Source organism: Clinocottus analis, unplaced genomic scaffold (genome assembly GCF_023055335.1).
Source record: "Clinocottus analis isolate CAN_PGR_092001 unplaced genomic scaffold, fCliAna1.0.p SCAF_23, whole genome shotgun sequence".
Lineage (NCBI taxonomy): Eukaryota > Metazoa > Chordata > Actinopteri > Perciformes > Cottidae > Clinocottus > Clinocottus analis.
In genome coordinates this window covers 5,983,139-6,006,146 of record NW_027175965.1, presented here as the reverse complement: position 1 = coordinate 6,006,146, position 23,008 = coordinate 5,983,139, and the positions used below count along the sequence as shown (strand labels likewise).

Genomic DNA, 23,008 nt, shown 5'->3' with positions numbered 1-23,008 from the left:
TCTATATTCTCTATGTGCAGTCCGTGTTGTGTGTATATGTGATGACAGCTGCTACGCTGCTTTTTTTTCCCTCAATTCAGACAAAGCTGGAGTTGCACTTGCGTTGCTTCAGTGCATGCGCACCCTCACACAAGAGGGATAATCAGCCATTTCCCCTACCTCAGCATGGCATTGTGTTTACGTGTGTGGGTCCTCGTCTGTGTCGACGCCGCCTCCTCTCTGTGTGACAGATGGGCTCCCATTGCAGCAGTTCACATGACGGTGGCAGAAAGTAACTTTTGGATGCGACAACCTTCACACCTCTCGAGTATTTTTGGGAATGGGAGGGGCGGGGGGGGAGAGGAGGAGGAGGCGGGTTCCTGTTGAACTGGACGGACTCAAGAGCTGTGCTTTGTCACAATGCGCATGGGCGTTAGAAAAACCAAAATCACGCCAAAATCAGGTCAAAGCGGGCAAAAGCGCATCAAGCCTCCGACCAAAAGCCTGTGCGGAGAATTAGTTTTCAGTATTATGTAAATCGTTTCGGTAAACACGGCATCAAATGCAACTGCCAGGGCATAAAAAGCACATAATTAACAATGAATTTAAATTATTAATTGAATTTCAAATTGTGATGTGAAGGAAGGGAAAACAGATGGCAGCCACAGAAGGTAAGGACAGAGGAAATGGACGCCCTTGTCTGTGCCATTTCTTGCAAGCGCTTCTGCTACCGGGCATTTGTCTTTGTCAAATTTGGGAAAAGCCAGAAAATAATGGGCTGTAGCGGCCTCAACTCCTCTCTGATGGAGTAAATCATAATAATGACAGCCGCTGTGAGGTACAGCGTTTGCTTTATACTAGTCCCTTGTCTGTTTTTTTCTACAAACAAAACAATAAGTTAGGTATATTTTACCTTTTGCTAAGCCACGCCCCCTGCTGCTACTACATCAAGCTGTTAGAGCTAACATGGAGCCCACATTGTCACTAACTAAATATTTTCTAGTTTTTGGCAAAACAAAAAAAGGAATTTCAGCGAGAAGTAGACCAAAAGGAGTACAGTAAGTAAGTAAGTCTCTCTCCCCCCCCCCCACCCCCCCTCTCTCATGTTATGACATGGGGCCAATGAGGAGGCGCAGAGGGAGAAAGGAGGGATGAATCTGGGTCACGGGGGGCCATGCATCTCAAGTCTCCACTCCGCCATACTAAAAAGGAAATTGATCTGAGCATCTCCCATTCCCTTTAGCGTTGAGGCCCAGACGAACACATGGACAGAAACACAGACAGACTGACACACACACACACACACACACACACACACACACACACAGCTGAGTCAGTCCATGGAAACAAGTGTTCTTCCGCCTCTTGAATCCATCATCCTTTTTTTCCGAAGCAGCAGGTGCACCCACAGTGAGAAAGCAGCATCATGCAGACACACACTGAGCCCCGTCCCTCTCCACCACCACCACCACCACCACCATGTGTGACTGTGTAATTTTGTTTCTCTCTTCAAACCCTGCAGCGGTATGAAAGCAATTTACTTGTGACTTGAATCTCCATTCTGTGTTTTAGCCGGTCGACATCCGTTCCAATAAAGTTGCTCTTTCTATCGTTTATCTCACCTTGGTGTTTGTCCTTTTCTAAAGACAACCCAGTAAAACAGAGGTACGTGGAAGAGGTGGGTTAAGATGTGTAACGTTTAATAATTAGCAACATTTGTGAGAAAAACTTCAGGACAAACAAAATGAAGGCTGCAGTTGATTATTTTCCTTTTGGATTATGTAATCGAATCACACGTTTTTTCTTCTTCTGTATATAAAAAAAAATGTCGGGAAAGAACACAGCCGGTACATGAAGTTAGGAAGAGCAGAGGCTGGACCATGGATTTTGGGAAATAGTTGACAATGTCTTGGTGAAAATACATCCGGTAAGTTAAGAGAGGGAAGGAACAGGACGAATTAACTGGAAAAAAAAATGTTGATATGACCATAAGGACAAAAAAAAGAGACGAACAATGCAATTTAGAGGTGAATAAACTGTTAAACCAACCCACAGCAGCCAGAGTGAGAGTGAGAGGAGGATGGAGAGAGCTTCACCAGCCGTGCAGCGGGAAAGAAAATCTAATCATTTTCTCATTACTATGCTTCCTCGGTTAGTTGGGCTGATTTGGAGAAAACGGATTATGCCCTTCGATCGCTCCTCCCCCCCTCGGTCAACTTTCGTGGAGGCGCACTCCATCCGTTGGAATGTTTTAGATTACCCATGATGCCGTACCTGCGGGTGAACGCTCCGTTTATTGCGAGCCGAGCGACTTCAGTTCATTTCGCTGCGATGGCGAACGACACACGGCGCTCTCACAATCATCACAACACAACAATCGCTCACAGAGGAAGTTGATTACAGATCACTCAGCTCAGTGTGCTGAAAATTAAGACATTTTGTCAACATAAATATTTCGGCACAGACGCAGGAATTACGCGGTTTCTTAGTGCCAGCAAGTAATAATGTGCAAATGTTGGTTTTGCTATTAGATCTTTGCTTTCTCACCGTGGTAGACGAAGAAAAAATAATATTGTGTTGTTAAAAGCCAAGACAGCGTCCCGGATCAGTGCAGTGCTGAGGAGGAGGTTGTGTGTGAGTGTGTGTGTGTGTGTACATGTGTGTATTCTCTGCCCCACGAGTCTCTCCCTCACTCATCAATGGCTGCTCTAGTGCATTAGTACAGAAGACTGTACCCCGCGGGGTGAAGGGGGAATGGTGAGGCTTTTCTATTTACGACAGTGGGGGTCACTGGCTTTACGGTCCCTCACAGCTAATGGCCATCTCTGGTAACACACTCTAATGGGCTCACGCACGCACACACGGCAGGAAACTCTCCATCATTGCGACACCTCTGAAGCATATGCAGGTATGTGCACACACACACACACACACACACACAGACACACAGAGAGAGACTCATTAACTGACACACCAATCCATAGTCTCTTCATCATGCTGACACTAACAGTAGGAAGCGGTCGCATTTTCCCCCACACACACACACACACACTCATAGTCACACACAATAGTACACAAGTTTAAAGGAAGCGGGATGAAGCCACCCAAAAGAAATACTACATACGTAAATGTAACATATAGACAGAGTCCTTGATTATATTTGCATAATTTTACAGTAAATATTGTTGACAATGTGTCAACTCTATAAAGACAACATGGCCGCTTATTTTTACATTATGTGTCTCAATGATATTGGTCTATATCTTGATCGAAAATAACAGGAAACAAGAACTAACCTGACATTTAATAAAAGTGTTTATAACCCAATCAAAGCCGTTAAACCTGCTTCATGTGGAAATGACTCACTCTATACAGAAAGTGACAGTTGGAGGGAGGTGACAGGAGCACAAAGACCAAGAAGTTACAGAGAAACTCAAAACTCAGGTATCTAACGTTTGACTAATGTATGTAATCTGATCTAAAAACTGCTCTGAATATTACTTGATTGTAGTCCAATCATCGTTTTGAAGCCTCAAGTGTGACATTTTGTCACTACAATTAACTAAATGAACATCATGCTGTAACAAATAAGACTTGAAACTAGCGATTGAGAGTATAAACTCATGTTTACAATGTTCACCGAGATAAGAAATCAAGTGAGAAGGAGGTTCATTTTCTGATAGACTTTTGAACAATCGCACGTCTTTTTGCTACCTGAGGTGTCGCCCCCTGCTGGCAATCAGAAAAAATTGAACACTTCCGCTCTGGTTTCAGCTTAATTCGTCTCCTTGCTGTACACATTAAATGGCATCTCCTGCCTGTCGATGTCCTGTCTAAAGAAAAACACCTCTGCTTTCTGCACGGCACCTTTAAGAGACTCCATTCGTGCTCAGCGTACACAACTGTGCCACAACAATGTGAATGTAATGCCATAATTCATATCCGCTTCACAAATAATTGTTTTGTCACAGCAGATAGAGAGCTGGACAGACACAGACACACTTACACTTCATGTCATTGTTTAGCCAGGCAAACTGCCCCATTTATCAGTTCAATGGATCTATTTCTATCCCTGCACAGGTGTTGGATTTTAGTAGCTGTAGAACCACACACACACACACACACACACACACACACACACACAGTCCAATTTAAACATCTCCGTCTCGAGCGTTCTCTCCTTTGCTTCCACACGTTAACCCGCTGCACACCTCCGCTGTTGTTGCTGTTGATTAAAAAGCGTGCACCAGGGGGAGAGGGAGGAGACGGATAAAGATTTCAAATAAATGGAAAGGAAAAAAAGATAAAAAGGCTACTTTTGGATATAAGTATTGTGTCTCAGTGGCCTCAGATTAAAGATGTTAGAAGAAGAACAAAGAAACCGCCTGCAGCCGAGCGTGGATATACATCTTCTGAAATTACAAATATTTTGAAATGGTGTTTAAATCAAATGTATATTTGTTCATGCATGTGCTAATAATGTAATAATAATAATGTCAGACACAAACATGGACAAACACTGGAATAGAACATAGAGCAGGTAGTGGAAAAAGGAGTTCTCCCTGACATCCAGAACAGGAGGACTGTGCAGGAAAACACACACAGACACGCAATGTGGAAGAATGTCTCATGTTGGGAAAGCCTGGCAGTGATCTCTGAAGACAATTCTGCCATATAAAGAATAATAAATGTGAATCACAAGAGAAACCATGACACACACACACAGAGAAAAAATGTAACGCTTGCTTCCTTATGTACAAAAGCACACATAAAGTGACCTAGATGTACTGTACAACACACATAATCAAATCTCTCCCGCTTCCCTTGGAACACACACACACACACAGTCAAACACACACACACACACACACACTAAACCACAATGCCGTCATCCATTTATGGATTTAGGGGGGCAATTAAATGAAACATGAGCGCAAGCACATGATTAAAGATTTATCTGCCCAAAGTCCCCGCAGCCCCTTCCCTCTTCACACACACACACAAACACACAAACACACTAACACACTAACACACACACACACACACACACACACACCTTCTACTGTAACCATCTGGGGATACAGGAAGGAAAGCATTGATCTCATTAAAAAAAAAAAACTCTGACTGTACAGATTAGTGCCCCCCACCCAACAACACACACACACACACACGGAGATAAATACACACACACACACACACACACACACGGAGATAAACACACACACACACACACACACACACACACACCCTCCCACCCCAGTGCATGTTGGTGTAATTTACTCAGTGAAGTACAGTATAAATGTGGCATTCATTGAAATCAATTAGCCGAAGGGAGAAGGGGGGGGGGGGGGGGGTGTCGCTAACTTTGAACACATCTCCATGGACCCTCTGGAGACTTGGTGCTAATGTGATGAATTAAGGTCACACACAAACACACAAACACACACACACACACACACCATGGGGTCTGCACAAGGTTCAGCCATTTGTTGCATTACTAAAAATAGCATTATCCATGTCAGAACAGAAAAGGTGGAAAATAAAAGTGTCTCTTAGCAGCTTGTTGAGATTTCGACAAGTGACCTGAGATCTGAGACCGTTTGGCCGAAAACAGCCTCCGCCAATTAGCATAATCCACAGTTCAATCTGACATTAGTCACGATTCCATTCCATTTTTAATTGAAACATACTCGATGGTTTCCAGCACTGGCGGCTTTGTAACTTTTGGCGATGGAGCCTTCATTCGTTCAGCTCATGCCCTGCTGACAACTGTCATTCATATTATCAAATTACTCTTCCAATCTTGAGCAGCCTCCAAACTTAATTTGGTTTCTGTCAAGGAAAAGCATGCACAAAGATTTATCACTAACCATGGGCATATGTATTTTGAATGACAGGTCCATCTTCTTATCTAAACACTAATATCCCTCGGTGTCTCCTCCTTCCACACACATTTCTCATCTCTCTATTAAACCCCTGAAGCCCATATGGAAGGAGACTAGATCTATTTTATCCGACCATCACCTGCAAAACCTGCTTTTTTTTGTCCTTGCTCCCTCCATTTCATGCTCTGTTATACTTCCTTATTCTTCCTCAACTCAATCTTTCAAGTTTAGAGCGTAACAGTTTGTCATCCCTCTGGATTCTTCAGATAAAAAAAACATGTTGAGGCTCTTTGAAGTTTGGGAAAACACACCTGTGTTCACGTGCACCGAATCCTCGCACTCTCTCAATGTTCCTCAACACTGCAAAATCACCCTTAAGTGAAAGCATCACTTGAAGGCGTCTGACAAATTGGATTATGGGTAAACGAGGTGTGAGCTTTATGAGAGAAAGACCTCGCGCCTTTTTTTCAATATTCATGATTTTCAGAACGAGCTAAAAGTGAATTGAATAAATCAGATAAACTGCGAGGGGTCGACTTCAGAATGCAAAACAAAAACTTGCAAATTGCAATAAAATTACAGTTATTTAGCACTTAAGAGTATCTCATATTTGAACCGCTGCAGAGATATGTCAAAAAGAACAGGGGTGATACTTAACAGAAAGAAATTAGGAGGTGACAAATCACCCGGGAAGAAGGATTTCTATGATGGCAGAAAAGACTATTAATATTTTTTTTTATATATTTCTACTTCTCGTGCCAAATGTCAGGACCCATCATATGTCACCTCTTCTGTCGACTGCACGCTCCATCTGTACACTTCAGTGTCAAACACTTGCACACAGCCACCTGTCAAAGAAACATTGCTGGCGTTGCCGCAAAAAAAAAAAAAAAAAAAAAAAAAGAAACCTTGCCCTTTTGACTTTTTGGAGATGAGAGGCAAAGCGACGCACGAGCTGTGGACGAGGACGGCGGCCACATCTTCGCAACCTGTAAGAATCCGTTGGAGTGGATGTTAGATTTAGAACATTTTCACCACTTCATCCAGTAGTCAGCCCCCTTTGTTCTGTCCGGGAACTGAACTGATAACGAAACGTATCTGTATTGTCTTTTTGTCAACGGAGCACATCAAACAGAGTCGGCTGGCTTTTAAAGAGAGCGTAGGTAAGTTGCCCTTTCGGTTCGGCTTCCTTCGGGGAGGGCCCGCCTGACAAGAAGATGAAGCTGGGGAAATATTCTCAATATAGTGTGTGTACACTGGAATGGACTTTGATTTTAGGTGGATAAAATAGTTGTTGCCGCTGCTGCAATACTGCAACATCCTGTAACATTACTGCGACATCTGTAATAAGGAAGGAACAGGGAGGCGGCTTTACGTTTTCAGTACATAGCTTTGCTTCCGTACTCCTGTTTCCCCTCACTGGGGCCGTGCCAACCCACCGTGTACTGTGCGTAACACTCCGATTACAGGGGGGAAGAACCTCTCAGGTGTAAAAGCATGAACGCAGGTCTCATCCTCCAGCATTCAACGGCAAGGCGAGTGCCTTCAAATGAAGCGGTATTGCAGGAAGTGGTGGAAATGTGCAACATTTAGTGACAAAAAATTTTTTTAAAAAAGGAACTTCGCAGATCGTGTCAGGGGGTTTAATGAAGCCGTCTGATCATTTATGAAAGCGGCGTCACACACAGAAAACTGGACCGAGGCCACCTCGTCTGGGCCAAAAAGAGGTGGAACAAAGCCAACGGGGAAAGGAACACACATCACAGTAATAACACCATGGGCCAATTATACTTAACTACCGCCTTCTGTCACAACTGGGTCACTGGGTCTTCACCATGCTGAGTGGACTAAGTACGTGCGTGCGTGCGGTCGAGGGTCTGGTTTGCACATGTGTGTCGTTATTTCATCAAACATTTCCAGAAGCAGAGTTCTCCGCGTTTCTAGTTTGGACGCATATGTTTTGTAAGCTTTGCCTTATTGTATTGAGCTTGATAATTTCCTTTCTTGAGATACTTCAGAGGTTCCATTTCTAATGGGTTGAGCTGCTTCTATAGAGTTGAAGGCGAATATTCATTCGAAAGAAAAAAAACATAAGTACAAAAGCTTGTATTCCAAGCTTAACGTTTCTATTTTCTGCTTTAGTCATTTTGTCACCTCTCCCATATGAACACACATCTCAGACTCTTGGCTCTTTCGCGTTTTTCACATTTTGAAGGTGCTCGGAATTTTAGCTTGGGTGATATTTTTGGGGATGTTAACTTCGTGGGCATTAAAAGTTGGCTTTTTTTAAATGTAGTTGTAGGATTTAGTGGTGGTAAAAAACCTGCGCTCAGCAGGCATTGCAAAGTGGAATTTCATGGGCAGCAAGGCATGAAAACCTGCAGATGGGCCATGGCGGCCGCCCGGGATTCACGCCCTCACAAGTCTCTCTGCTAAACAGACTTATCTCACTATTCTGGTCGCCTGTTCGGCGCGACAGCCAATGCCTCACACACTTCGGCAAACAGGAGGAGAATTATTACTCATCGTGGCTCAAAACATTCCATTTAAAGTCATTTTCTGGGTGGTTCCCGTGTCTTTATGGGCCAGCAGATCCGATCTGGCAGCCGTCTGCCCAGTCAGCCAAATGGTTTCAAATTGAATCATTATTCATTATTTAGACCGCAAAACGACTGACTACTGAAAAACTTTAAAAACAAATTTGAAAGGAAAATGGGATGCCATGTATTCCACCAAAACTGAACAAGAATATGAAGAAAATAATGCAGCGTGAAACAGAAGAGGCATGACGAGAAAGATAAGAGTCGAAGAGGGAAGAAGAAAAAAAAGACTCGAGAAAGGTAGAGACAACAGAGGAGACTCTTCAAAGAAAAACCTTTTGAAAAAGATGAAAAAGAAAGTTTGTATATCAAAAGACACGCAGGTCAGGTGTGAATCAATATCTCCAGCAGGAGTGCAGCATTAGTGCGGTAGAACATTGAGAAACTCTGTGAAACCAAACAAAAGCTCAACCCTCGTATTCCGCAGTTATGAGAATGTGAAAGAAAAGGTCACGGTATTCATCCCTGAGCCAAGAAGCTGATGCATAAGTGCAGAAATGCATGTGTGCGGGCGAGAGAGAGAGAGAGAGAGAGAGAGAGAGAGAGAGAGAGAGAGAGAGAGAGAGAGAGAGAGAGAGAGCATGCCGACAGAGTGGATGAGACAGGGAGTGCAGGTACACAGAAGGTTTTTGCATATGCGCAGGCCTGCTAATGGCAGCCTGGTTATTTATAGAGATGCACCAATTTCAATGGTGTTGGCAGATTCCGCCTTCTGCTTTATTAAAGTCTGACCCGCCACTTTCGATTGCTGTCGAATCCTGATTTTCTTTCTCGAAACTTTCAAGAGCGGCAAGGCTACGGACTCACGGTTGTTTCCAAAACTGTGCCAAAGTCGGCGCGAAATCCTCATGAATTCCAAATCGCTCTCATTGTGTGCAGTTTTGCAGAGCTCGTGCTCGACACATCGCGAGTCGTGAAGGGTACCTACAGGATTTTATGGATACTAGCACTCAGCAATCAATGCTGCTTATTGCGACAGTTATGAGCATCTACTATTTTTGGATTTCTTCTCTCTGCCACGAAGTTGATCTCACTCCATGCCGATAGCAGGACCGTTAACTCCGGACCTTATCGATACTTGAGGTAATTACGGCGTCCCTAATCGCGATAATATTATAATTTAGCTTCGCCCAATGCAACGATTTTCATGAATGGCTTTAATGCATCATAATGCAACTCAATGCAACCTCAGTTAATGTCAACTGTTCAGCTCTGTGCTGAGGACAGAGAAGCATAGGAGCTTATATATGCTATATAATAAGTTTGTTGAATAAGGTTGTTCCTGCACGGCTTGCTCTGGACTTGCAGTCGTGAGGAATTGTAACCTTTACGTCTTCTTCACTTAACTTCCACACAGACAACTTGAGGCAGAGGCTGTGATGTTACCGTGTGTGTGTGTGTGTGTGTGTGTGTGTGTGTGTGTGTGTGTTACACATGTGTAAATGTGGCCGGCAAAAAAAAATCTGAACTATGAAGTTGATTGGCCGAGTCCCAAATGATGTCCGATTAGCAGCCACTGGATCAGAGCATTTATGGTTATTTGCATGTGCTTTTATTTATTTATTGTGTGCGCGTGTGCACAACAAGCCTTTCTTCTTCCTACGAAAGCCCTGTAAAAAAAAATATTTAAGCCGATCATCTAGCTTCTGCATTTAAGAATCATACCAAACCTCTGAGACCCGTGCAATGCAAACACAAAAAGAAAGAAAAACTAAAAAAAAAAGGTTTCAGGAGACACTTTTTCTCCAGGAAATGATATACAAACACACATTTTTTTTTATCAAATATAAACAAAGGTTTAAAAAGCTAATGAAAACACGAGGAGTTCTGTGGAAATAGGGAGTGAAATGTGTATGAAAATCCTTGCAGTCTTGAACCCAACAGGATAATGCAGTTGGTGCATGCAAGGTCACATCCCTATGCATAATGCTCACACACACACACACACACACACACACACACACAACAAGGCATCTTCTAAGTGTGCATATATGTGTGTGTATGTGTGTGTGAGATAGAGATAGAGAGCGAGCGAGCGAGGGGGCCTCTCAGGCCCCATTGAGAAGGTGTCACCCTGCTTCCAAACATTCAAGCTCTGCTGCAATGACACATAATAGGGTGTGGGGGTGGGGGGCGGGGGGGCTGGGGGGTGCACAGAAAGAGAGGGAGGGTTGTAGTTGGTTAAACGCTCTGTGTGAACACATGCCAGAAAAGAAGAAAGACCGAAAAAAAAAAGGGACCTTGAAGAAGGCGAAGATGGAGGGAGAGGACGGAGCAGGAAAAAGGAGATCTGATGAAAAACATTTCACCCTTCACTACGTAACGAGCGCGACCGGCAGAGACGCGGTCCTCCCTCCAGAATACGCTCTCTCCGCGCAGCGTCTTTTAACTGCGAGTTGAAAGCTTTGCAAAGCAGCCAACATCCCAAATAGCTGAAGTATGTTTTTTTGAACGTCAATACGTCCTGAGAGGCTCCTGATGCTGCTCCGGCAAAGTACAGCACAACAGCTTTTTTACTTCAAACGTCAGAACTCCAACAGAAAGGACTTTATTTTTATCAGGAGATTCACAGGATAATCAGACTGGAGGGGAGGGGGCGTTCTATTTTTTTTTTTGTCCTCCTCAATCAGCAAAGTATGGAAGTCCATATCCATTTCTGGTACACAAAAAATAAATAATTAGGACCAAAAAAAAAAAAATTATATAAGGACCAACAAATAAATGAAAAAATTAGGACCAAAAAAGAAGAAAAAAATAGAACCCCAAAAAAATAAAAAATTAGGACCCTCCCGCCCCTCTCAAAAAATAGGACCCAAAAAAAAATTATCAACTTTTTTTTGGGTTTGTTTCGTTGCCTTTTTTTGTTGACTTGAAAAAAGGCAAAAGAAAAAAAAAGTTTCCTGTTTATTTTTTTTATTTTTGGTGGGGGGGAAATGGGCTTCTATAGAATTTGGCTTCTTACAATGATTCCTTCGCTCTTTCCTCACCCTTTCTTCACCCCTCCCTTCCTCTCCCGCCCCTCCATGTCGTCAGTCTGTTGTGATAATTCAGCGTGCTGCAGGTAGAAGTGTTAGATTAGCCATTATGTGAATCCCCATAACAGAAACTCTATGAGATTTTGTGTCACACCAGCCATTTCTACTGATAACCGGTATTACTGAGCACGAGCTATATCATCAAAGAGTGACCCCCCCCTACAACACCCCTCCTCCTCCTCCCATACCCCACCACCCCTCATTCCCACAGAAAATGACAAGCAAAATCCCCTCAAGGTAAAAGACCTGTTCCCAGGCTTAGCTGGAAAGACGTATGTATAAAGGAGATACTGTGTGTGTGTGTGTGTGTGTGTGTGTGTGTGTGTGTGTGTGTGTGTGTGTGTGTGTGTGTGTGTGTGTGTGTGTGTGTGATGTGCATAAACGGCTTCATTCAAAAGCCAGATGGAGGGTGGGTGACAAGAGGAAGAGAGTGAGACAGAAAAGGAACATGCAAGGAGAAATAAAGACATGAAAACATGTCCAAGCAGTATCATTGCTTGGTCTATAGGAGTGAAAAGTCCCCATCAGCAAGTCCCAGAGGGTCGATGTGCTCTGCAGTTGGTTTCGCTCACACGGGTGTTGCATTTAAAAGGTATATCTGCTGAGGCATTTGTGGAACAGGTTGATTTAGCCGACATTGGTCACATAAGATTATGCTGTAATCTGCTGTGCAAAATTGCAAACCGTCTTGTTTTGTGACGGGTAGGATGGAATGACTCAAACTTTGGGACAAGACAAAGACGGAGGGGGAACGGGAAGAGGAACGCCAGACAATACAAGAACAGTAGAATTTACAGCGAGAGAGCAAAAGAGAAAAAGTAGCGAGAAAGAGAGCAGACAGAGGCTGAGGGATAGCGACTGGAGGAAGAGAAATGTCGTCAGAAAGTCTGCTCCCTTTCCTCCACTTTGTAACTTCCGTGAGTAACTTCTCACGAATAAAAACTTTTGACACGCCGCACTCAAAGGCCGCGTCTCGGTGTCAGCCCGGCAGGCTGGTATTAGCGGCCATGTTTTATTCATCGGCGTTCTTAGTCGTCGTTTCATTCGCCGCTCCCCGACTGCGTATAGCAGGCGACAGAGCGCTAGGTGAAAAACAGGATTACAGCAAATGTAAATAAAATGGAGGCACATGAAGATATTCTGTTAATCTGAGCCGGGGATTAATGCCATGATACCCTGTCAGACACGGATGAGTTGGGGAGGAGGGAGGGGGGGGGATAACAACAGCTAAACACGGGCACAAAGAGACACAGGAGAACGAGACACAGCTAAACACACACACACACACACACACACACACACACACACGGCAGGGAAATGGGATTGCAGTGTTATCGGCGTTTGACTTTGAACAATAAGTGACTTTGCAGCAGAGCAGACAAACAACACAAGGTAATCTGTCGAAAACCGACGAGCTAATTCTGACAGAAGAGACAGGAGGGAGTGGGGTACTGCGCACAGAACGAGAGAGGACAAAGAAAGAACAAGAACTCAACTTCTGAAATGAAAAGCTGAACAACACTTAACCGCATTCCCTTATTTTACTTTGGCTGAACAAAGTTTGTTGCGGTTTATTGACTCCTCGAACACGCTACTAACTCACTTCTTCCCTTTTTTGTCCACAATTTGTTGCGCCAAGAATCGTTTTTAACCGTCTCGTACCTTTCCGCCTCCGTCATCGGGTCTGACGCAGCCGTGCTATGTTCAAGGGCAGCCATATTGTTCCTCAAGTGAGAGCAGAGGCCAGGAAAAAATCTTTTATGTTACTATTTATTTATTTATTTATTACATACACACCTGGACTGTCTGTGATGCCGGTACTGTGCTACTGGCCCTGACTTGCTGTTGTGTTTGTGAGAGAGCGGATGTGAGCGTGGGCGAGATATTCACTTTCTCCACTAAAAGTTAAAGGGTTATGCGCTAACCTTTTTCATAATATGCTTCAATACGTAGCCAATAATTGATCGGAATTCGACGAATCAAGTTGACCTCATACTCCCGTTACTTGTTGGAAATCACAGTTGAAATTCAGTCTTCAAAGAAAGCGGTCACATGCGCTAATCCACACACTTAGTTTAGATTTAGAAGGGTTGGCCTGTTTTAATAAGCAGGCTTTCGCCACATCAAGTAATATATTGTACACACAGAAGTACTAGAAAACTTTAATATTTTGAAAAAGAAAACATCAAAAGGGACCATTTTAAGTCCATTATGTCATTATAGATCACCAAATAAGGTGACAAAGGTCAACGGCGATCACAATAGTGATTAAGCCTCGGGCCCACTGATAAAAAATCATGCTAAATCATATATATATATATATAATATATATAAATAAACATCTGGTTCTTTTGCAGCTAAATACTCCACCGGCCTCACAATAGGAACCAACGCACTTGAGAGCGATGAAAATGTACCAAAACAGTAAAAATCTAAATTTTAAAAAAAAGGAGCTGAAAGAGCTGCAAGGCTCCTTAAAGCTGAACATAACTGCACAGTTTTGTAATATTTCCCTGCGGGCTTATCACAACAAGTGACCCCTCTCACATTCACACAGTAATTGATTGGAAATATTTGCGCTGGTGGCTGTGAGCTTCCTGGTAAATGTGGCAGCGTTCCAGTGCACCAACTACCGTCGAGTGCATTAGAATAATACTTGGAGAAAACATTGAAGAGACACTTTTTAAACTGTTGCACGACGAGTCTAAACATCCTTTAAACATCTTGCTCGAGGTAACATCCAGAACCCACGCATAACAAAACAGAACATGATATGAAGGAACGTTATCACGCCGCCCCGATTGACTTACTAGTTTCCCCCTGCGATGACGGGAGACGAACAAAGAAGAAAAAAAAGGAAAGAACCAAAAGACAATGTAGTGTTTTTGGGTTGTGTTTTTTTCTGTATCCAACACCCACAATGACAAGAAGAAAGGAGGCCTCAGGCCGAGGCAGAGTCACGAGTCCTTCCTATCGTCGCTTTCTCTGACACGCGCATACACAGCGCGGATTCTCACCCACAGAGACACTCACTAATTGGATTAGAAGTATGCAGATGGAAAGTGCAGTCTCACACTCTCTCAAGCGCACACACACACACACACGCAATTCTCCTCTTTGTAGGTTTGCTGCATTCCCTACCCCTGCCCTTCATGTCAATACAGAGCAACTACGTCCAAGCTGCGGAGAAAGAAAGAGAGACGGGGGCGACAAACGCAGAAAAAAAGGACGCTAAAAAGGGGAGCAAGGGGGTAGAATGTGGGCAAAAATGAGGGAGCAGAGAACGAGAGAGAGAGCAAACGCCTCAGGCGGGCACTGACCTCAGCTAAAATTACCCCGCTGCTGCTTTGCACCGCTGCACCCGACACCTATCCAGCACACCGGGTGTCGTTAGCTTGTCGGGCACGATGCGGCGTCTCACCAAGGTGCCCGGCCAGATTTTGGGCTCGTCGACTGTCAGGCGAGCAATGTTGCACGGGTGTCGACTTGATTATGTTAAATATTCAAATCTGCAAGCAGTGCGCCATGTTTCAGGGAGGACCGGCCAGCTGGCCGTCTAACTCTTTAATATGTCACGGAGGGAGGCGAGAGAAAAAGCGTCATGTGAAATGAGCAACGGAAATAAAGACCCTCGCGTAGCTAATGAACTTAAGCTAGTTTCACTTTTGGTTTGTGGAACAATTTCAGACAAAAAAAAAAAAAAGTTGGTCATTGCCCCAACATGTTCAATTTCTTTGGGAGCAGAGATAATAGTCCGTCATTCAAAAAAAATCATTTGTGTACTTTATGTAATGTTTTTCCAAACTCCTACACAGACCTGTCAAAGCTGTCAGATGGAGCCTTGTGTGTCAGTGTTTAGCCTCAGGGCTGCCAAAACTTAATATTTCCTTTGATATTAGTGTCCGACTGTCATCAAACCTACGTTTAGTAAGTAAAAGTGTTAGTGCGGGGCGTCAGGGACACACGTGTGGAGTTCGGGTCCACGCTCTCCTCACTTTAAGCAACATTGCCGTCACGACCCCAAAAGAGAAATAAAGTCATGCTAACGAAAAGTGAGCAGATTCGAAATATTCTTCATCGCACAGGGAAGTTAATAATTATGTCCTAACCTATGGAAATAGTTAAGTTCCGAGTTGTCTGGCAAGTTTACCAACTAATTACCAGCCAATTTAACCCCAAATATGCTTTCTTCAGTGATATGCGTCACTCTACGTGTCATAATGTGATCGTTAAAAGTGGGTTTCTTTCTCTGAAGACTGGCGCGCTGGGTTTGTGTGTGCGGGTTGTAAATGGACAGAGGCGTGTATGTGAATGCTTATCTGTATGTGTCTTTAATGGAGTTAGACACTGCATTATATAGAAATAAAACTTGTTCAGAAAGAAGTATTGACTATGAATTTGATATAATATCCCCATAGTTCAGCTCAATGTGTGTGCCAGCGTGTGTTTCCTTTGGAGTCTTGCCACTCAGCCCTGCTACTGCACACATATTGTGTGTGTGTGTGTGTGTATGCAGTTGATTAAGCAACTAGTCTCTTTGACCTTATACTCCCATTAAAAGACTGACCCCAGCTGTGCTACACCGAGCTGTGTGTGTGTGTGTGTGTGTGTGTGTGTGTATGTATGTGCGTGTGTGTGTGTGTCAGCAGGTGACCAAAATGTGTTTCTGTGAGCCTATCAGTACAATGCCTCTTATGCCTGAAGCGCTTCTCTGCAGCCTCTTATTACAGTGTTGTGGTGTGTGTGTGTGTGTGTGTGTGTGTGTGTGTGTGTGTGTGTGTGTGTGTGTGTGTGTGTGTGTGTGTGTGTGTGTGTGTGTGTGTGTGTGTGTGTGTGTGTGTGTGCGCAAGAGAGAACGCCTGGCCTCACACACAAACACAGGGCACCGGCGTGAAATGTGTTGTGATGTCTCCTCTATGGAAAGCAGGTCTCAGACTGCAGATCAGATGCTCCCCTTCTCAGACTCATTGTCCTGCTGTGACACACACACGCACACACACACACACACGAACACACACGCTAAGCACAACAAGAACTTTCCTCCCACCATTATGGCGTTCCCTTTCCATCCCCTTGTTTGTTACCGTTGTGAAACAGTAGGGATTCATGGTTCAGAGAGGGTTTAGGATTCAGAGTTTGTTCCAATCCCACAACGATGTGGTTTCTAGCGGAAACATTTCTCCAATGACAGACAGCGAAGGCTAATCCAACCCGAACGTACAACAACATATAAATAGTCAATAAACAACAACATAAAGCAAACGAAAGAAAATCCTCGCATGTGTGAGGATGTAACCCAAAAATATTGGACTTTGTTTTTTCTTCTTCTTCTTGGCAGGGAGATAGGAAGAACAATCGAAAGCTCGCATGAGGTTCAGATATGAGATGATTTTACAGTGGCACTTTGGATTAGGCATGTTTAAATCCACTTAAATCCGCTGAAAAAGCGATAAGGCCGCTTCTCTTTATACTCCACAGCCCAAATAATATATAGGTCATACAGAGTCGTGCAGAGGTGGAGGAGAACGGCAGTGTGTGTGCGTACATGTGTGCTGAAGTGTTGTGTTCACTACAAAGAAAGCACATGCATGCACCCCCCCCCCCCCCTCCCCTTCCCCTTTCTCCCCTCAACCAACCATCACCATCATCACCACCACTTTACCGTCTCCCAGGGCAACAAGAGCGAAATCTACGAGGAGGCATGTTGAGAATGAAGGAGAGGAGCAGGAGGAGGAAGACGGACGGGGAGAGTGAAAGAAAAAGACAAAAGACAACCGAATCGACCAAGACTTATTCTAATACAGCTGCCAGAGGGAACGTTATAGGGGTAATCCCTGCAGCCTGGGAGCTGTGTGTGTGTGTGTGTGTGTGTGTGTGTGTGTGTGTGTGTGTGAAGAACAGATGAGTGATGGGACGGCTGACAGTAACCAATGTCACAATGGCAAAGTTCTGCCGTGCATTTGAGATTTCCTTCAACAAGTACTCAAAGCGGTTTTTTTGGGCCGCCGCAAACGCCAAATGGAGCGCCGCGCGATAGCGGCGTGGAGTAGTTCCTGCTCCAGGAACCAACTTCAGTGGGTTGTGAATGCACCGCTTCAATCCAACACATTTTGTCAGCTTTATAACGTGTTCAGCCAATTCATCCGCTCGCGGTCAAGTGCAGTCTACAATCTGTAAGTGGCAACAAAAAAAAAAAAGACATATGATGATATATTTAGAAAACCTTTTTTTCTCCAAAATCATCAATGCGTCATATTTAGATGTATCAGAAATGCATCATTGTTCAGGCGATACATCTCAACTTGTTATTCATATACATTTTTAATCTTTATAAAGTTGTCTAATAGGATGTGGGAAGAACGCTCAGTGGATGGAGGCAATGTGATTAAAATGATGTCAAACCTACTAGAAATGGCAGCTGTTCCAGGTCAATGTAGCTTTGCTACACCACCATGAGTGGAGCAAAGAGTGTTGGGTTCTCCAGGTTAAACTTCATCCCTCGCTTTCTTTACAATATCTCCTCTCCGGTGTCAAATTTCCCCCCCTGCGCATGATCCAAAATGCTCCTATTTTCTTTATGAGCTCCTCTACACAGTGTCCTGTTCCTCTCAATCAAATCTGTCCCATATTTTCTGGTCCTCCTCCTCCTCCTCCTCCTCATTCTCCTCCGAGCTCTGCTGGTGATATTGGGTTTTTGGGGAGGGGGCACAGCGGCAGTGTTGGCATCTCCTGGAAGGGCTGGCACGCTGCCAGACGCTGAGCATCACTCCGGCAACCAGAGTCACGCTGTTGGATTTATCTCCAACCAACCTGTCAGCTGATGCTCTTTGTGGCCATAAGACGAGTGGGCATCGCCTCTCTGGCATTCGCACTGCCAAGGTGCCCACCGGAGATTTAAAAAAATGGGGTGGGTGCGACAGATTTTTTTTTTAGAAGGTACCCGACTTCCAATGCAGGCTGATGGCTGAAGCACTCAGAGAATACGGAGTGCAAGATGGGCAGGAAGGAAGAGGAAGGGATGGAGGAAGAAAAAAAGAGTGCGAGACACAGCGAGGGGTAAAAAGTAGATAAAATGATTGAGAGTGAGCAGGTGAAGAGGTTGAGACAGTGACAGGAAAGCAGAACCCCTTCTGAAGCGTACAGGATATGTGGCACAAGGAGTGAGGAGAGAGAAGGCAGTGGCAGCGCACATTTCTGCCAAAGACAAAGTGGCTCAGTTAAAAGAACAGTCTGTCACCTTGTGGCTTAAGTACCATTACAAATCCTCTCCGAGCAACTCTTCAACAGAGACAACAACGTGAAACCGCACCTGCTGGAGGGAAGGAGAGCTCATTAAAATCTAATTCCACTTCCATCAAGCCTCGCCCAATAAATGTCCAATAATCCCAATCAGCGTCTGCGGTTGAACGAGACGTGCGTGTAAATGCCACGACGTTCATCCTCGGAAACTCCCAAGATATTCAGCGGCCACCCTCGTGGTGGGCGTGCGCGATGAGGGAACCATGGGATTGGCGTGCTGGTCCCCGAGATAAGCAATGAATCAATTGGCCACTAATATAACCATTCAAGCAATTAGTACCGTGGCGAAATTAAACGGGATGATTACTCGGCTGGCCGTCCATGCAATTTCCTGAATGTTCCCAGTTAAACCAGAATCACGTACTACGGGTCTTTTTCACTTATCCCCGAAGGACACGATACAATATCTGATTGCCTGACATCATACATGCAATTCTGTACTCGAAGCTCCAATTACAATCTCCCCGTCCACCGGAGCAGAGGCACCCTTGAGAGCCGAAAAGCAACCAATTTGGGATCAGTCACATAACAGAATTTGCATTGGAGCATGATGCATTGCGCAGCAGTGAGTCGTCATGACACACAACGCTGTAATTTGATCATACTATTTCAGATATGATACTGGGACATACGCAGCCCTGCTCTGACCCGGTAGAGCCGCAACTCTCCTTGTGTCAGAGGTTTGCTTTGGAATTAAATAAGTACGAAATGAGTTAAATTCCTGTACCCATGTGATCTGACCAATGATCCAGGATCAGCAGTTTCTGCACCGACGTCTGCAGAATAACAACTGATAGGGAGATTCTAGAGGGGGCCCAAAGCAAAAATGATAAGCAGCTTATTCTGTGTATAAGTACAAATGTGGATCTTATCAGCACATTATGTTTTTACCGGTTATGTACCGGCTCGTATCAAAAGGGCAGGATCATCATCAAATAATAGGCTGGTGTCAAATGTGTTTAAAACTTCACACAAAAAAAACGATTTGGGGTCCCTTTTGTCGCGAGCAATGGCAACATTCAGCACATCTGCCAATGCAACGAGATTATGAGCCACTTACGACAGTTCTCCTCGTCGCTGCTGTCGGAACAATCATCGTCATCGTCACATCTCCACAGGGTCGGGATGCAACGTCCGTTCTTGCACTGAAACTGCCCCGTTTCACACTCCGACTCCGTATTAGTTCCTATGTTGTCGTGTAAAAAAAAAAAGAGAGAAGAAAAACAAGTTGTCAATCACTTCTTTGGGTCATTAAGTGATCAGAATGTGGAACATTGAGTAAAAGTAGACGTCACATGAACTTAATCTGAGATTCTGTATCATCTATTTAGGACAATAGACACGTGGTATTACAGACATTTAGAGGAAGGAGGCAGTGAGAATGCTTCATCAATACCAGCCTGTGGCAAAAGAGGGACCGGCTGTTTGATGTTTGTGAGATGAACTGGAAAATTGCAAGGATGCAATTTTGTTTAAATAGCCTCTAAAAGACATCAAAACATACCTTTACTAGCAGAAAGCAGACAATTAATTCTGCCCTCAGTATTGTCGCTCGTAAAGTGATAAACAGCTAAAATTGCTCTCCATCTTTCCAATGCTGCGGGGAGGCTTCCTCCGCGATAATTGTTGTGCTGTTTTTTTTCTTCAGAAAGCCATCGCTCCCATCACATGATTCCCACCTTCCCCTGTTATAATAGGCTAATAATGGACTTGCTTATATTGCTAAAGCATCAATAGACATCGGTGTGATCACCAGTGTCCTGCTGGCACTTCAACACAAAGATGTGTTTAGGCATATCTATTGAAGTGGGGGGGGTTTTGGGGGGCAACGGCTCCAAAAGCACCCCGCACAGAAGGAACCATGCAGCCTTCACATCCCCACATGCGTCCCTTTCCTCGCACCAACATCAGTCTACTGCATTTAAACACGTGTTTGTTTTTTTGGAGGGGGGGTGTGGGGGGGGGGGGGGGGGTTACGGATCTTTTCTTCCGCGTGTTGTCGCCTCATGTCACCCGGACGTCGCGTCCGCCCGCCGCGCGGGGCAAAAGTGGCCGAGCCGCGCAGGTGCGAGCCCCGGCGTGCATCATGACACAAGTCTCCGAAAAGAGCACTTGAACGCGGCACTGCGATGGGGGTGAGAGGGGGGGGGGGGGGGGGGCGGAAGACACAGCGAGAGCGTCGGCGGCTCCTCGGAGGGCAACGAAATCCCGCTCAGCGCGTCCGGCGTCCGACGATGTGACGTGTGGGTTCAGCTCCTCGCGGGGACAAGTGTCTGCTTACCTTTCGCGCAGCGGAGCTCCACGAGTAGCAACTGTAACAGCACGAGCTTTCCGACTTCCGTCCACATCTTTAGATCCTGAAGGGGGGGTCTCCGGTTGGGTGCATGCACGTGAAAAGCCGCTGAAGGATTATCCCCTGACCTGCTCACGCTGCTTGCTCGCAACCTCTGCGCGCCTCCGCTCCTGAGCGTGTGAATGCGAGCGACCGGGAGCCGGGAGCTCTGTGTGCTTCCTCTCGCTCCTCTGCCTCGGCTGCAGTTTGAATCGGTGACGCGTGTGGGCGGGTTAGATGAGGATGGTGCCTGCGGTTAATGTAGTAGGCGCAGAGAAACTACCAGCCAACTGTTATCCAGCAGAAGGGGGCGGGGGAGCGGGGGGGGGGGGGGGGGGAGTCAATGTTTTTGCATCGCCACGTGACGTGCGTGGACGCTTCTCAAACTTCGTGTGCAAGTGCAGGGCCTGCGGACCTGCCGTGTGAAACAATAGGCAATGCTGTGAGTGGTAGTTAGAGTGGAATGGTTCACTCTCTCGCCAAGAGTCGAATAAGAAGATTCACGACTTTTTTTTTTGCCCCGAGGTAGCTACTTAGCTATTTTAATGCTACAGCCGAAAGGAAGTCAAAGATTGGAAATGAGAGGAAACAGACGGTCTCCATCCAAAGTAAAAAAAAATATACATTAGAAGCTCACTCATTAAGCGTCTATATAATGAACCACACCATCTATAATTCACACTGTACATGTCGCCTTGTTTGTTACCTACAAAACCAAAGTGAAACAAGAGCAACTTAGAGAGAGAGGAGATGAAACGTGATGCTCAGAGAACAACTTTCTGCTCAACGTCAGTAAAACTAAGGAGCTGATCATTGATTTTAGAAAAACGGAGGCAAACACACACACACACACACACACCTGTCTACATCAATGGAGCTGAGCGGAAGCAGGTGAACAGTAAGTTCCAGATGATCAGCATCACAGACAAGCTGACATGGTCCTCCTCACACATCTCTATCCTGGTGAAGAAAGCTCATGGATGGCTGTATTTGAGGAAACTTAAGAAAGATACATTAGTGTTGACTTCTACAGAGGAGCATTCGAGAGTATCCTGACTGCAAACATTACAAACTGCTGTGGGATGTGCGCGGCCCGGGTGTTTAAAACCACGCAAATCATCATTGGCACTTAGCTGCCGAGCAGAAGGGGAGCCTACAGATAGATAACATGATATTAAAAGACCACATCAGGGAGCTGCTTGCCTCACAGCAAGACTTAAGGGCCCGGTTTCGGATCCCGGTCTGGGCAGTCCTTCTGTGTGGAGTTTATCTGTTCTCCCTGTGTCAGCGTGGGTTCCCTCCGGGTTCTCCGGCTTCCTCCCACAGTTCCTAAAGTGTGAGTCTGTGCCCTGCGATAAACTGTCGACCTGTCCACGGTGTACCCTGCCTTCTGCCAATGTCAGCTGGGAACGGCTCCCCCGCCACCCAAAATAGGAGAAGTGGTTTGGATGACGCGATGGAGAACACACATCCGCTCGCAACCTGTTGTACCCGTCTGGAAAGAAATCCACCCGAACCACCAGACTTCCTTCGACTTCCTAATTCACGCTCTACAGCCTCCACATAGGAAAATGTTATTTTCTGTATTTCATTGCGCAACACTGTTGTACAATGACAATACAATAACCTTGTCACTTGTAACCTTGGTTTCCAAGAGCTCGCTGGTTACCTGGCAACCTCAAGACTCCAGAAGTGACTTCACCCGACATGGTCCTTTTGCAAAAGCCCCTATGAACCACAAGTCACCATATTGATGATAACAAAGTCTCTCCCTGTGTGTGTTGGGATCCGAGCTTCTCTGTGCTTGACTGATAGTCTGGTTGACCAAAGGTGCTGTTGGTGGGTCAGGCCTGCTCACGGGGGTTACAACCCATAATG

The 23,008-nt window shown here is 45.1% G+C and overlaps 1 protein-coding gene across 5 annotated transcripts in view; it reads right to left on the bottom strand.

Annotated features, from left to right (window-relative positions):
• Positions 1-21,318, bottom strand: part of lrp8 (low density lipoprotein receptor-related protein 8, apolipoprotein e receptor) — a 160,862-nt gene extending 139,544 nt beyond the window's left edge. For all 5 annotated transcript variants that reach the window (XM_068590085.1, XM_068590086.1, XM_068590083.1 and 2 more), the window contains exons 1-2: positions 21,080-21,318; positions 19,859-19,984 (exon numbers count right to left, since the gene is read on the bottom strand). In XM_068590085.1, coding sequence (XP_068446186.1) covers positions 19,859-19,984; positions 21,080-21,146 — 193 coding nt within the window. In that variant the 5' untranslated portion in view covers positions 21,147-21,318. The remainder of the gene's footprint in view (positions 1-19,858; positions 19,985-21,079) is intronic.
• Positions 21,319-23,008: the final 1,690 nt, after the last annotated feature.